The following is a 16518-nucleotide window of genomic DNA, read 5'->3' on the forward strand; positions in this document are numbered from 1 at the left end:
CATTTTTCACATTCAAGAATAGATATGTTTTGGCTTTCTAAAGGTATAACAGGTATGTCTGAAAGACCTGAAATATTACCCAAGGTATTATCTGATCACAATGCGATCTTGATTAAAATTAACATGGGGATTAAGAAAAATAAACCGTGGTCTATAAATGAATATCTATTGAAAAATAAGAAAATAGTAGATAAGGTAAAAATAGATTTACAGAATTATTTTCTGGGAAATGCTGATAAAGGGATTTCAGATGAAATAGTATGGGACGCTGGTAAAGCAGTAATTAGAGAATTATTAATACAACAAAATTCAAGGTGGTTTAGTGAGAGGGAGATGAAAAAGAGGAAGATTTTAGAGGAAATCAAACAGGGAGAAAGACAGTTAAGAAAATCACAAGATAAATTATCTAAACAGGAACAGATGGATAGGTTAAAAAAATTACAACATCAATACGAATTTTTAATAACTTCAGAAATAGAGAAAAAGATAATGTTTAATAGACAGAATTTTTTTGAACATGCCAATAAACCAGGTAAACTATTAGCTTGGCAACTCAAACATAAGGAGAGGAAATTACCTATACTAAAAATAAGGAGGGATGGTAAAACAATAACGGACAAACAAAAGTTATAGAAACTTTTATAAATTATTATTCAAATCTTTATAGACAAAGTATTGTTTCAGAGAGGGAAATAGAGGTGTATTTAAAGCAATTTGATTGGGATGGAATTTTACAGGAACATAAAGAATTACTGGATTCTAATATAACGATGGAGGAATTAAAAACAGTTATAGGTAAAAGTAAATTAAATAAGTCTCCAGGCAAAGATGGATTTATAGCATTTTATTATAAAACTTTTATAGAACAATTGTCTCCACATTTATTAAGAGTAATGAACCACTGCTTGCAGAATGGATCTATCCCACATACCTGGAAACAAGCAAATATAGTATTAATACCAAAACCAAACCCGGATTTATTGGATGTCAAAAATTACAGACCAATCTCATTATTGAATAATGACTATAAACTTTTTGTAACTATCTTAGCAAATAGGCTGAAAATTGTATTGAATCAAGTAATTCATGAGGATCAGGCTGGTTTTCTTCCAGGTAGACTGATTAGTCAAAATGTCAGAGTAGTATTGGATCTTATAGAATATGCAGAATTTGTTACCATGCCTACATTGATATTTTTAGATGCAGAAAAAGCGTTTGACAATGTAAATTGGAGATTTATGAAAAAAGTATTAGAATTCATGGGATTTGGACAAAATTTTAAATCAGCTATTGGAAACATTTACACTTATCAAATGGCTAGATTGTTGATTAACGGTACTTTGACATCACAATTTGAAATACACAAGGGAACAAGACAAGGTTGTCCTCTCTCACCTTTATTGTTTTTATTAATGTTAGAAATTTTATTGAAGAAAATTAGAAATAATACAGATAGTATAGGTTGTCAAATTGGGAGAAATCATTTTAAGGTTAAAGCTTATGCTGATGATTTAGTATGTTTTTTAACTAATCCGATTAGTCAAATTGGAGAATGGAACAAAACGATTGAGGTTTATGGAAAGCTTGCAGGTTTTAAAATAAATAAAAATAAAACTAAAATATTGGTTAAGAATATGACACTTTTGCAGCAGCAAGAACTATCACAACGGTCAGGACTTTTTATTGAACATAAAATAAAATATTTAGGTATTTGGCTAACCCCAAATAATCTAAATTTATTTTAAAATAATTATATTAAGATATGGCAGCAAATTACCACAGATTTGAAAAATTGGGGGGAAATTCCTCTATCACTATGGGGTAGAATTTCGGTAATTAAAATGATGGTTTTACCCAAAATGCTTTTTTTATTTCAAAATCTACCAATTATAAAAGGGGTTAAAATATTTAAAATTTGGAAAAGAGATATTTTAAATTTCCTGTGGGGAAAGGAAAGACACAGAATAGCCTATAATAATTTAATTGAATTAAAGGAAACAGGAGGTTTAGGATTATCTGATTTAAGAATGTATTATGAGGCATCCTGTTTCGTTTGGTTAAAGACCTGGATTTTGTTAGAGAATATTAAATTATTAGAATTGGAAGGTTTTAACCTACGTTTTGGATGGCATGTATATTTATGGTATGATAAGGAGAAAGTAAATAAAGATTTTAATATTCATATTATTAGAATTGGGTTATTTCAAATTTGGAAAAAATATAGAAAGATTTTGGAAAATAAGACCCTGGGATGGATCAATCCAGTAGAAGCGTATATGAAGAGAGGGATACATTTAAATTTAGAAATGGCGTCGAAGGCTTTCACTGTCAAAGATGAAATGGAGTCTTGCAGAGCAGAAATGGCAGCTGTGTTTTGACCTACAGCCGCTGTATTTTGGTTCAGACCTGGTTTGATTGATTCCATCTCCTGCTTCACTGATGTCATCTCTTGTTTGACTGATGTCACCTCCTGAAGTGTTTTGGTCAACAGTTCTTGTAAAGAGTTCAGGGTAGCATCAGGGTTTTTTTGTGCCATCTTTACAACCAGAGGTGTCGCTGTTACTGGTGAGGTGGCAGGTGAAACAGCTGGGCTGGTAACAGAGGCTCTTCTATGGGATGGTAAAGTTTGCTGGATCTGAAGTTGTCTAGAGTCTTTTATAAGGGAAATTATAAGGGAATAGAGAAATTATTGAATGTAAAGAAGGGAAATGGGTTTTAAGGAGTAGAGAAGAACTTAATATTAAGGATTGTTTTTTGCATTATAAACTGATAGACATATTTAATAAGGATAATCTTCTTGTCATTTAGTTGATGTTCCAATAACTGCAAGCTGTTGTCACAGCACCTATCTTCGCTCTCACTTACATAATAAGGCATATTAAAAACAAAAATCCTATTACCTAGCACAGAGTTTTAGGAAACAGAGGCAAAATAAGATGCCAAGTGGAAAACAGTTTGATCCAAATAATGCCTTCTCTGGGAGGCCCAGTAGCTTCCTTTATGGCTCTGAGGCAGATGTGGTTATGTGTTCATTCCTCTGTGGTGTCTTTTGACTTCAGCATGAAGAAGCAGAAGAGATACAGCCTTTCTGTTTCTGCTACTTGAGTTATTTTGCTTTGGAGTATAATGAGGCAGGCTTAGTATCATAACTTAGTAGAATCATCGAATCACAGGATTGGAAGGGATCACCAGGGTCATCTAGTCCAACCCCCTGCACAATGCAGGAAATTCACAACTACCTCCCACCCACCCCCACACACACACACCCAGTGACCGCTACTCCATGCTCAGAAGATGGCAAAAAGCCCTGCAGGATCCCTGGCCAAGTGGTGATCTGCATTACCCTGGGCGCGCAAGAAAGAGCCACGAGAGCCAAACACTGGGGCCCCCCTTCCTGCCCCATCACAAGTGCTCAATATCATTACTTCCTGCTCAGCATTGGGGAAAGGAGAGTTGGGTTGACAGCTCTGGCATGGGGAATTCCTGGAGCTTAGAGAATACAGAATTTGGGGAGGGATCTCAGTGGGGATGTGATTCCATAGAGTTTAGTCTTTGAAGTTGCCATTTCCTCCAGGAGAATTGATCTCCTTAGTCTGGAAATCAGTTGTAATTCTGGGAGAACTCCAAGCCCCACCTGGAGGTTGGCAAACCTAAAGGTGAGCAACTAAATTAGTAATTTGAGACATGGGTAATGTAATTTCCCTACAGTAAACTGAGCTGTTGAACATTATACTATTGTTAAAACACTAAGCAGCACTGGACACAGAGACTGTATATTAAGCTTTAATAAAGAATGATAGCAAGAGACTCAGCTACAGCCACGAACCATGTTAACTCATGGTACTAATCAAGATTTTAAAACTAAGATATCATATTGCATGTTGTTTTTGTTTTTTGCTGTCAAGTTGCTGCTGATTTATGACAGCCGTCCACGGGTTTTCAAGGCAAGAGAGGTTCAGAGGTGGTTTGCCATTTCCTGTCTCTGAGTAGCAACCTTGAACTTCCTTGGTCGTCACCCATCTAAATACTAACCCCAGTTGACCCTGCTTAGTTTCCAAGATCTGATGAGATCAGGCTAGCCTGGGCTATCCAGGTCAGGGCATTGTCTGTTTACTGTGTATAAAAAAAGAAAGGATCTGGAGTATTGGTAGGTATCTTCTGTTCTCTTAATTATTCCTAAAATAGAGAAATAGAAACATGTCCAAACATTAAATAGCAAGGAATTCATAAACTAATGGAGTACCTTCCATGATAACTTCCCTCAAAGAGATGCTAATAGACACACTTTTCCAGAACCACTTTAGTTACATTAAAAACTTTCCTTTGGCGGTCTTGGCCATTTTACACACTAAGGAAGAGGAAGGGATCCATCTTGACTCCAAGAAGTGGCTATGAGCACATGGCACTAAACTCAGCAGGGATGAACCCTAGATACAGAAAACAACCTTTCAGCTCCAGGAACTATGTGGCCTATCTCTAATTACTATCTTTAGGAATATGTAAGAGTCAGGGTTTAGAAACTGTTTTGTTCATATTTCTTTTTATCTTTGGTGTTTAAAAATGCAGCGTGTGCTTTGTATTTTTATTAAAATTATTTTCATTGTAATAGTCATTCTGATCTCTGTAACTCATGTGAAACCCCTGCTTTTGATGAAGAATGGTACACTCCTTCTATCTGAGATGGTCATCCTCTTCCATCAAGCAAGCAGCTTTGGGAGGGACGCACATGGAGCGGTGAGGGAGGTAGGGGACCCGTCTAGCCAGTCAGATCAGCCAAATCAACCCTGGCGATCAATGGGGTGACAGATGTCACAGCCAGATCACCCTCACATTCAAACCCTCTGCTCAGCCCACATGTACTACAAACAGAAAGGGGAGGGAACAGCTGTTTAATCCTACTTCCCTCGAGTGCTCAACTAAGTGTGTTCTCCTCTCTCGGTATTGAGTGCAGAAGAAGAGGGAGACGCTAAGCCTTTAAGCCCCAAAGAGGCAGTAGGTGCCTGAGTACTAACCTTCACTCTGGAAGCCTAAAAGAAAAAGTGGTTATCTGGTGGTGTCAAAGATACCGGGGAGGGGGAGACAGAATTAGGGGGTGGAGGTGGAGAAGCCTTGCTTGATAGAAGACCCAGGACAGCTGTGTAATTTCCTCACACCAGCACCAGGCAGAAATATGTGCTCCCAGGCCCCATTTCCCCACAGAGACTTACTCCCAGGGAAGTGTTCTTACAACTGCACTGCCAGGGAGCAATTTTAAGCATATCTACTCAGAATTGTACATAGGTCTATTCAATGTGGCTTATTCCCAGGACAGTGTTCTTAGGATTGCTCCGTTGGTCGTGATGAACATAAATTGATCTGGTGCCACAGAGGGTTGATTCTAAGCATTGTGTTTCCTTTAAAAAATAATACATATTGTGAAATATCTGTGAAAATGTGTTGGAATCCAAAATACATGTGAATTTTGTAGGGACGACTTGTGATTAAAATGGGGTACCAATATTGTTCCCACTTGCAGATATTGCTTTTAATTTGTATTCTTCACTGGGTCCTTATCCACAGTTATGTGGGTTTTCGGGGGGGTGGGTTCAAAAACATGATCTGGTTTAGCTTGTTCCCATGTTAATTTTGTGCCCTGATACCAGTAAATACTTCAACTGAAATACTAGGGGAAAGTATGGTTTCAGTGTTATGTTCACAAAAAATTCAAAACTTTCTATGGAAAGAATAATACTTGTAAAATTTTAAAGGCAATGTAGCACAGCTTCCCTTATGAAAAACCTAATGGCACCGAAAACTGTTGACTCGGTAGTTTTGGCAAGCCACCAAGAGCTATGTGTGATATGCCAAGGATGTGGTTGTCATCTCACCTATTTCAACAGTATTTAGGCTGCCTTCCGCATAGATCAGTGGGGCACCTCAGTTTTACCTTCTCTAGCATGACTTTAATTACTTGTTTGTTGCCTATGAGATTGGTGATTGCAATATCCTTTCCATGATATGAAAGGAAATGTATAAGTGATAAGTTTATCTTTGGTTTTGATTTGACTTGCACAGCCAATCAGGTCCATTCATAACTTGATCTCTAGAATTTTTGCAGAATTTGGATTACTATATTTATTTGTGTTTTTATCCCCACCCCCACCCCATTTACAAATCAATAAAGCATACCTGTTTTCCTTCTCACGGTTCTTAGGGATAATCACCTGCAAAACAATAATTACAGCTCTCCATAGACTAATATGGAGCCATGCTCTTTAATTTTTAAAGAGTTTGGCTTCTTTATACCATACAGGGAGTCTTTGTGGGGCTCTGGGGGCTGGTTTTTGAGGTAGAGGCACCAAATTTGCCACATAACTATTGGTGACTCTCCTTACAGGAACTCCCAAACTTTGTAAAGATTGGGTTAGGGGGTCCAATTTTATGTGGTCCCATTTTTCTCCATTGGAAACAATAGAGAATTGATGGGGCTCTTGGGGAGCCCAAAAATGGACCCCCTGACCCAATCTTTACCAAACTTGAGGGTTCTTCTAAGGAGGGTCACCTGCAACTATGCTGCAAATTTGGTGCCTCAACCTTAAAAGACTGCCCCGCAAAGATTCCCCATACGGTATAATGGATTTGAAAAAAGCCCCCCCCAAAATTGGCTTTTTTGGGATGTGGCTTTTTCAGCTCCATTGAAATTGTGCCCTTTTTTCGGTTCGGCATATCCAAATGCACACCCGTATTGGTTTGTAGCATGTATTGCATTACATTGAAGAATGTGTCCATTTTGGTTACTGACAGCGCATTCCTGACCGGAATGCCTGTACCCGGCTTAGGAGGCAACGCAGCAGCGCTGCCTCCTAAAGAGGTTTCAGCCTGGCCGAAACCTCCACCCAGCGCCAAAAATCCGTGCAACCCTCATAGGGTTGCTCAGCCTGAAAAAAGTGGGCATTCCTGAGCCATAATGGACCCCCCCAGCCATAAAGCCAGTATCGTGACGACCCGGGAACACCTCCTGGGGTGCCAAAGCAGCCTTTGCCGGTGGCCAGACGCCAGCTGCAGGCTCCATCGGAGTCCGGGCTGGCATGCCGGCACTGGGGCCACAAATGCCAACGTGCGCTGCCCAGATGCCGGCGCTGTGGGCCCTTGCGCCAGCATAGGCCTTTGCTGGCCTCCAAAGGCCTTTGGCGTGGGCCACCAGCGCATGTCAGGAATGCGCTGTTAATTAGTATTGTTCCCAAATTCAGAAATACTTACATTATTGGGGAAATGATCATAAATAGCATTGACTCACATCTAGAGATGCTCAAATACAGCAGACAACTGTGTGTTTCAGCATACTTACTCAATCTGCCAAGCGAAGTAGTAGCCATGACAGTGGCAATAACAAGGCAGTGGAGGGTTTTCATCCAATGACCCAATGTAGTTGGGTCTACACATGTTCACTTACGTTTTGCAGCACATCATACCTTAACCTTTCACTTAACCTATTAGATATCATGTAGTGTACTAAGCAAACTGAACTTTTTTTCTAGGCAGATAATTTTGATTATGTTAATCTCACTGCTCAATACAATTTAGTTTCTTCTTTCAAAAAAGTTAGTGTGTCTAGAACTTATTGGATTATCATGTTTTACAGGAGATGCACGGCTGAGAGGTCAGACAGGCGTTCTCTCTGAGCGACGTGGTTCCTACCCATTTATAGACTTCCGTCTTCTCAACAGTAAGTATGTCACTGCTTAGAAAATGGAATAATATGGGAACATTAAGATGATAATTGAAGTTCTATTTGTATACACACTCACACAAAGTAAGAACTATTTTCTACACTCCAATAATTTTGGAGTGTCCAATAATTTTGTAGTGTTTTGACTTTGTAGATACTTTTTTCATTTGTTTTCACAGTGAATATGCTCAAGGAATACTCTAAGTACTGTTTAATTTAATTGCCGCTGCAGAATAAAGGCAAAGTCAGGATGTTGATATAATTCAACTATCCAATGTTTATTCTTTGCTGAGTCTATACATATTCACTCATATTTTACAGTTCACCATACCGAGTTATTGCAGCCATCTTATTTTTGGCCAAGGTTAGGGACTGATTACGGTGTGCAATCCATTTTAAATTATAATGAAAAGAGACCCCCAAATATTTGAACGTTTTCACTTGTTCGATTTCTCTTCCCTCAATTTTCCAAACTGATTGCTTCCAAGTCTTAGAAAAGATCAGGATCTTGGTCTTATCAAAATTAATAGATAGAGAATTCCGTTTACAGAATAGGAATAAACGAAGCTAATAAACGTTTAAGACCCATCTTTGAAAGGGATAGGACTGCTGCGTCATCCGCATATAACAGAATAGGGACTTTCTCAGAGCTTAGCTTAGGTGCATGACCATCAGTATTAGCTAAAAAAGCAGGGAGATCTGAAATAAATAGATTAAATAAGGATGGTGCCAGTACTCAGCCTTGCTTTACGCCCTTACAGTTCACCATACCATAAACTTTCACTTACGATATACTTTTAAAAAAATCTCTTCCCCTCATTCATCTACCTACAGTCACATTTGAATGCCTATTATTGTGATTCCCACTACTTGAATATAGTAGGAAAATATAGGAAAATACAGTATATAGTTGCAAACGACCTCTTGAACAGAACATTCCTCTTTAACGTATCTTCTCATAGAAGTAGGAACATGGATTTCAATATCTGCTTGCTGTTGGCATAAAGCATTTCTGGTGATTGATCCAAACCACAGTTATGTTAAAGCCGTTTCACTGATCTTTGAACAATGTTTTCAGATGATGGAATTCTTGGGCAGTCCATGGATCTAGCTATTTGGCAGTGGTTTGTACACATCATGCCTTCTGTAACTGAACACTCATGGGGGCCATTCTGTGATGTCTGAGAGAAAAAGCTGTTTCAAGGCATGATGGAAAAGCCTCAAATCTGCAGTTTGCAGTATGTGATCAAACTTTGTAGGGTTTTGCCTTTCAAAACTGGCAAACAGGCATAATTTATATATTCTCAATGGCTCCCTTAATGGAGACTACCCTGGCGAATTTACATTCACAGGGGGTCAGAAATTCTCCATAATTGATTATATGCTAGTCTGTGAGTCTTTATTAGCCGTGGTCGAAAAATTTCAAGTATCACCTTATCTAGAGGGAGATCATTTTCCCCTCTCAATGACTATAATTGTACCAACGTGGCAATTACAATGTAAATTACACTACCCAATATCTGTCACAGCCACAGGACATATGGGTTGTCGGGCCAAATGGACTCCAGAGCTGGACCAAAAGATTAAACAGGCCCTAGCATCTGAAATTATGCAAAAATACAACATCGTCCTTTCAGGTTTGGAATTGGGCCCAGACCCTTTGAGCACTTATTAAAATCTAGTACAAGACCTTAAACCCATAATGTCCCATAATGGCGCAAATGCAAAAAAAGAAGGGGGGGGGCTTTTTCTCTAAATCATGGTTCGACAAGGAATGTCTAGAGGCCAAAAGGGCTGTAATTGTAGCCTGCCGCTTATATAGAACAACTGACAGAGAGGAACGTCAAGTAGCTCAACACTCTTTTCTCACACTGAAGAAAACTTATAAACAAATTGTCGCTCACAAAAAGAAATAAAACATTCGGGCATTATGAAGGAGTGTTATACAGGCAGCCAAAGAGAGGAATTCCTCCCAATTCTGGAAGCTGATATCAAGACATTCATCCAAGGAGCTAGCTCCCTTAGATTCGCACATTTCTCCAGCTGTAAGGGCAACTTACTTTCAGGATATGTATAAAGATTCTTCTCTGGCCCCCTCCTTAGAGAGGATAGAGGACCTGCCCGTATGGCCCCTTGTCTCCTTAACGGAGGCTGAATCCTTGATTGACCAACTTAGACCAGGAAAAGCCCCAGGTGCTGATTTATTCTACCCGAACTTCTGAAGAACAAAGACTGGTGGGTTCCTTTCCATCGGCTGTATTAGAAGGGAAATATAAGAAGATCCCTAGATCAGAAAGGTTATGTCCGTGTGGAACAGGGGACATTGAAACCATATGTTGCCCATTCTACCACAAAGTTAGATCAAAGCTTATTTCCCCCCTACTTGGGAAATTCCCTGAAGAGTCAGTTGAACTTTTGGCAAAGAAGCTCCTATTAGGAGACCCTCAGCTCACGCTCCAAACTGCTAAGTTCTGCGCTGTTGCTATTAAAATACGCAGAACTTTATTAGAGAATGATTGTTTTTCAGGCGCAAGCCATGAGGATGGTATGCGGTAGTGCGATTGTGCTGCTCCCAGGTGCTGTTGTGCTGTTCTGTCCAAGGCCGATCTGGGCCCCGTGTTTAGTCTTCCTAAATTCCCATACTGTTGCCAAGTGCTCCTTCCTGCCTCTGGGAGGGGGGTTGCCTAGGTTACCAGTTATCTCCTGTTGCTTTTCCATATATGCTCTGCACCTTGCCTTTGCCCCTTACTAGTGTCCTTCTGAATATGGCTTCTGAAACCTGTCGATGATAACCAATAAATCTGCTTTCGTGGATTTGCCGTCTGCTGGAATCTGTTTATGGTTTGCCGCAGGGCTAGAGCTCACATTGTTAGAATATTTTACAATTTTATCAATTTTAAGATGATAATTTTAACCAGGGGTTGCTTTTATTGACCTTACACCTTTATATGTATGGGCAGTCTGTGATTCTATGCTGCAAAACTATTGTGTCTGGAATTTTTGATGTGTTGGCACGTGATTGGTCAGTCAACCGTATTAATAAATTTGAATTTGAATATGTGAAATTGACACCAGGAGGTACTTAAGACATAATCAGATTAGATAGTGCTGGCTGCAAAACAGATGGACCAGAGACTGTTAGGATAGAAAAATAGAAATGGCTGCTCTCTCTGACTCTTTTTGAGCACTAATCTGAACAAACAGGTACCTTTTAAGGTAAAAATAAATAAATAAGAAAACTGTGATGGTTTTTATATTTGCAATTTTGGATGATCAACTGGATAAAGAGACCATAGAAGCCAAGTTGGGTAGCATTGTGGATGGAGAACATGCTTTTGCTTCTCTGTCTCAATTTTTTCTAATAGCTTACAGAAGAGTGTAGAATCTTTTTACCTTCCTGATATTTGATATGTGAAAAAAAACTAAGGAGGTTAAATAAGGTAGACAAAGTGTACTATTAAAACCCTAGGTTTAGTCTCCAAGAGGTTTTAGGAAGATGAAATTCTGATTAGGTCTGGAACATTTATAGACTCATTTTCCTTCCATAAATTTGTGGGATTCTGGAGTGTGATTCATCCACATAATGTTCCAAGTGTTTTACAATTTATTGTCGAAGGCTTTCACGGTCAGAGTTCATTGGCTCTTGTGGGTTATCCGGGCTGTGTGACCGTGGTCTTGGTATTTTCTTTCCTGATGTTTTGCCAGCAACTGTGGCAGGCATCTTCAGAGTAGTAACACTGAAGGACAGTGTCTCTCAGTGTCAAGGGTGTAGGAAGAGTAATATATAGTCAGAAAGGGGTTGGGTAAGCCAAGACACAGGGTCTTATTCCAAGACACTGAAAGACTGGACAATTCTACCAACTATTTTGTCAGATTACACAGAGAAGCCATTGAAATTCATAAACATCAGCACAACTTTAACAGAAAAGAAGAGAGTTTAAGAATGAATAAGGCTTGGCTTCCTGTCCTGAAAACCTCCAGACTAACAAAGACTACAGTCCACAATAGCCATGCGGATTAGCCTTGGATTCCACATGTTAACAGATCACTTCAGGATACAATGGTTCCACATTAACATACCACACCCTCATTAGCACATTATCTTGATACTTACAGGACAATGATTTGCACATTACCTTTGATACTTTTTGCAGGACAATGATTCAGCTCAAACCCAACCCCTTTCTGACTATACATTACTCTTCCTACACACTTGACGCTGAGAGACACTGTCCTTCAGTGTTACTCCTCTGAAGATGCCTGCCACAGCTGCTGGCGAAACGTCAGGAAAGAAAATACCAAGACCACGGTCACACAGCCTGGATAACCTACAAGAACCAATGTTTTACAATTCTTTATTCTGTTAGTGAGAGCTGTGGTTTGTATAAACTGAACACAGTCCCGTCTGTAGAGAAACAAGGCACTCCGTGCACTGTCTAGTGTAAATTTCAAGTGCTCCAGTATTGAATGCTTACTTCATTCACTTTTTCTTTTACTGGCGCCTAGCCTTGCTTGGCTTCCATCAATGGATTGTTACTGGTAAGGCAACAATAATTTAATTCTCAGATTGACTTTAGTTGTTTAGTGAGTCACTGAACCAGATCCTTTCAGTGACTCACGTTTGGTGATTAAAATTATCTTTCATTATCCGATGATGTAGTCTGTCAATGACTGATACAGCACATTTCTTGATTGTCTTAATTAGGAATTCCACACAGCACAATTGCACTGGTTTGGTGAATCCCAGCACCGCACAGAGTGAATAGAACTGAATGTGCTTTCCTGATATATAATTCAAACTGAGAAGGTGTTATTAAGTATCAAAACCTTTAACTCAGCCAGGAGTTAAACTTAGGAACAATATTAATTTACTTCACTGTTAATACACATCAGAAACACAGAGAAAGCCCCACAACCAATATTAATTATTTTCACACCACAAAATTCTCCTACAAGCTGTTTTTGTATATGCAAATTCAGGCCAGGAATGCAGATTGGGTTTTACCAGTACTGCTCAGTCTTTATATCACAGACCCAAAGACGGGCTGGTGGTGTAGTTAGAATCATAGAGCTGGAAGGGGCCATACAGGCCATCTAGTCCAACCCCTTGCTTAATGCAGAATCAGCCTAGAGCATCCCTGACAAGTGCTTGTCCAGCCTCTGCTTAAAGACTGCCAGTGAGGGGGAGCTCAACACCTCCCTAGGTAGCCGATTCCACTGTTGAACAACTCTTACTGTAAAAAAAATTTCCCCCCAATATCCAGCCAGTACCTTTCCACCTGCAATTTAAACTCATTATTGCGAGTCCTATCCTCTGCTGCCAACCAGAACAGCTCCCTGCCCTCCTCTAAGTGACAGCCATTCAAATACATAAAGACAGCAATCAAGTCCCCCCCCCCCTCAACCTCCTCTTCTCCAGACTAAACATTCCCAGCTCCCTCTGCCTTTCCTCATGGGGCTTGGTCTCCAGGCCCCTGATCATCCTCGTTGCTCTCCTCTGCACAGGCTCGATTCTGTCCACATCCTTTTTGAAGTGAGGCCTCCAGTACTGCACACAATACTCCAGGTGCGACTTGACCAATGTGGTGTACAGCAGAACTGTGGCATCTTGCAATTCGGATGTTATGCCTCTGTTGATAACACCCCAGGATCACACTAGCTTTTTTGTTGCTGCATCACACTGGCTGCTCGTATTTAACTTACGGTCCACCCGTACCCCAAGATCTTGTTCACACACACTGCTGCACAGAAGTGTATCCCCCATCCAGTATGCATGTTCCTCATTTCTGTTACCCAGCTGTAGAACTCAGCACATATCCTTGTTGAATTGCATCCTGTTCACATCCACCCACTTTTCCAGTGTGTTCAGATCTCGTTGAATTCTATCTCTCATCTGGTGTGTTCGCTGCTCCTCCCAATTTGGTGTCATCTACAAATTTAATGAGTAGTCCCTCCACACCCTCATCCAGATTATTAATAAAAATATTGAAAAGTACCAGGCCCAGAACCGAACCCTGTGGCACCCCACTGGATACCTCCTTCCATTCAGATGAAATGCCATTGACAACTACTCTTTGAGTGCGTTTCTGCAACCAGTTCTTTATCCACCTAACTATCCTACAGTCCAGTCCACAGTCCTCTCGTTTACCCATCAGAACATCATGGGGAACCCTGCCAAAAGCCTTACTGAAATCCAGGTAAACATCAACCTCATTGCCTTGATCCAGTAAGCTGGTCACTTGATCGAAGAAGGAAACAAGGTTGGTCTGGCAGGACCTGTTGGGGACAAATCCATGCTGACTTCCCCGGATCACCAAGTTGTCCTTCAGATGCTCCCCTATTGATCTCTTTAAGATCTGCTCCAGTTTCTTCCCTGGGACAGAGGTCAAACTGACTGGCCTGTAGTTTCCTGGGTCATCCATCCTCCCTTTTTTGAAAACTGGGATAACGTTTGCCCTCCTGCAGTGTTGTGGGACATCTCCCGTCCTCCAAGAGGTGTGGAAGATGATGGACAAAGGCTCTGCAAGCTCTCTACAAGCTTCTCAACTACCTCCCTGTTCATGTCAGCCAGCAGCCCGGATGCTGTGGCTTGCCTACTGTCCTCTCTAGATGAGCCCGTTCCTCATTTTCAGGGAGAAAACTGAGGCAAAATAAGCATTGAGCCTTTCTGCCTTCTCTCTGTCTTCTGTCAGAGTTTCTCCATTTTCACCCAACAGTGAGCCTATGGCCTCTTCTCCCTTGTGTTTGCTCTTCACTTATCTGAAGAAACTTTTCTTGTTGTAGCGAGCCTCCCTGGCCAGCATCAGCTCACTGCAAGCTTTGGCCTCTCTGATGGCTGACCTACCGTGCCTAGCAGCCCGCAGTTACTAGTCTGTGCCAAAGGGTAATCCTCCTGGCACCTCATCAGTCCTGAAAGGGCTGCTCTGAACACCAAGCTGTTTCACAATAAACTAGCAGTCATCCAATATTTAATCCTGGATTAAAAGACCAACCTTATGTGCATCATAGAGACTTGTCTGGGCAAAGATGGAGTAGGTCTCTCCAAGTTGCACACTGTGGAATCTGCTTGTGGCATCTGAAGAAGCAGGCTCTGGCACATGAAAGGATATAAAATTGTGTTATAAAATACGGTTTATTTTTGCTGTAACAGACTAACTTAGCAATGAGTCTTCATTTCATTTTAGATGGTGGTAGGGATCTACCAAGAGATGGATTGACTCAATAAAGGAAGCCACAGCCTTCAATTTGCAAGATCTGAGCAAGGCTGTCAAAGAAAGGACATTTTGGAGGACTTTCATTCATAGGGTCGCCATGAGTCAGAAGCGACTTGACGGCACTTAACACACACACACAGGGATCTACCTCTCCCCACAAAATAATAAAACAAAATTATATATATACACATATGCACACACACACACACACACACACACACACATATTCTATATAACAATGTCTAAGCAGTGGCTTTGCAACCACAGAAAAAGATTTTTTTTTACAATATAATGAAATGTTTTACATCACTTGGACAGAGCTTACACAAGCATCTCACCAGTCACTTGATCCATGAGTTTTACTAAATAAATAAATTCCATTTAGAACCAGATTTTTGCAAGTGATCAGTTGCTAAGTTTGTTACCTGACCTTCTGTTCCAAGGAAGGGGGCGTATTGATGATAACACTGAGGAAACATTCCAAATGACACAAAGAAGAGAAAGAACAAAGTGAAGGGAACATTAAATTGATAAATTGTCAGTTGGATTTTCTGTTATTACAGGTTACTTTCATTTTCCTTAGGGAGGAACAAGGGCTATTTCCTTTCACTAATTCTGTAATGGCGACATTTTTAAACAATTATCCTACTATAATGCTTCAGATCAGAAGTAAGTTCCTAACTGAAGACAATCTTAAATTCATTGTATACTGTAGCATTGTGTATGTGCAGGTTTTCTAGAGAGATGGCATAAAAATTATCCAAGTAAATAATAAATAAAATGTAGCTCTATGTTCAAATTGCTTTTATAGCTCTGATTTAGTGGCCTTCTAGAACTAGTGGATTAAAGGAACAATCCACAAAGGTCTACCAAAAGTAAGCCCATGTTATTCGATACAACTTACTCCAAGGAAAGTGTCCTTGTCACTGCAGCCTAAACCAATGTATTCAGAAGGGTTGCTAGCAGAGTGCTGGTATTTGGTGGGAGGTTTAGGAGGTGGGGAGAAGTAAATAGGTGTTGCAGCGATGCCACAATGTCACTTCTGGCACAAACCTGGAAATGACAGCATTGTGACACTCTAAGGGTTATTTCACACATGCCAAATAATGCACTTTCAATCCACTTTCTGTGCACTTTAACGATTGTTTGCAAGTGGATTTTGCCATTTCACTAGGGTTGCCAGGTCCCTCTTTGCCATTGGCGGGAGGTATTTGAGGTGGAGCCTGAGGAGAGTAGGTTTGGGGAGGGGAGGGGCTTCAATACCATAGAGTCCAATTGCTAAAGCGGCCATTTTCTCCAGGTGAACTGATCTCTATCAGCTGGAGATCAGTTGTAATAGCAGGAGATCTCCAGCTAGTACCTGGAGGTTGGCAATCCTACATTTCACACAGTAAAATCCAGACGGAAAGTGCATTGAAAGTGGATTGAAAATGCATTATTTGGCATGTGTGAAAGCACCCTAATAAGATTCTCCCAAAACTCTATGGTCTTGCCAGAGTTCCAGTGGAATCCTAGAGTGTTGTGCTGATGCCCCAGAAGTGATGCCACAGCACCTCTTCCCCGCCCACACCCATTTTTTCTTCACCCCTCTGAATG

At 40.4% G+C, this 16518-nt stretch overlaps 1 protein-coding gene across 1 annotated transcript in view; it reads left to right on the forward strand.

Moving 5' to 3' along the window:
- The window catches only part of PDE7B (phosphodiesterase 7B), a 95926-nt gene that overhangs the window by 47534 nt on the left and 31874 nt on the right, over window positions 1-16518 (forward strand). The window contains exon 2 of the mRNA XM_056852825.1: window positions 7622-7705. Coding sequence (XP_056708803.1) covers window positions 7622-7705 — 84 coding nt within the window. The remainder of the gene's footprint in view (window positions 1-7621; window positions 7706-16518) is intronic.

Source organism: Euleptes europaea, chromosome 7 (genome assembly GCF_029931775.1).
Source record: "Euleptes europaea isolate rEulEur1 chromosome 7, rEulEur1.hap1, whole genome shotgun sequence".
Classification (NCBI taxonomy): Eukaryota; Metazoa; Chordata; class Lepidosauria; order Squamata; family Sphaerodactylidae; genus Euleptes; species Euleptes europaea.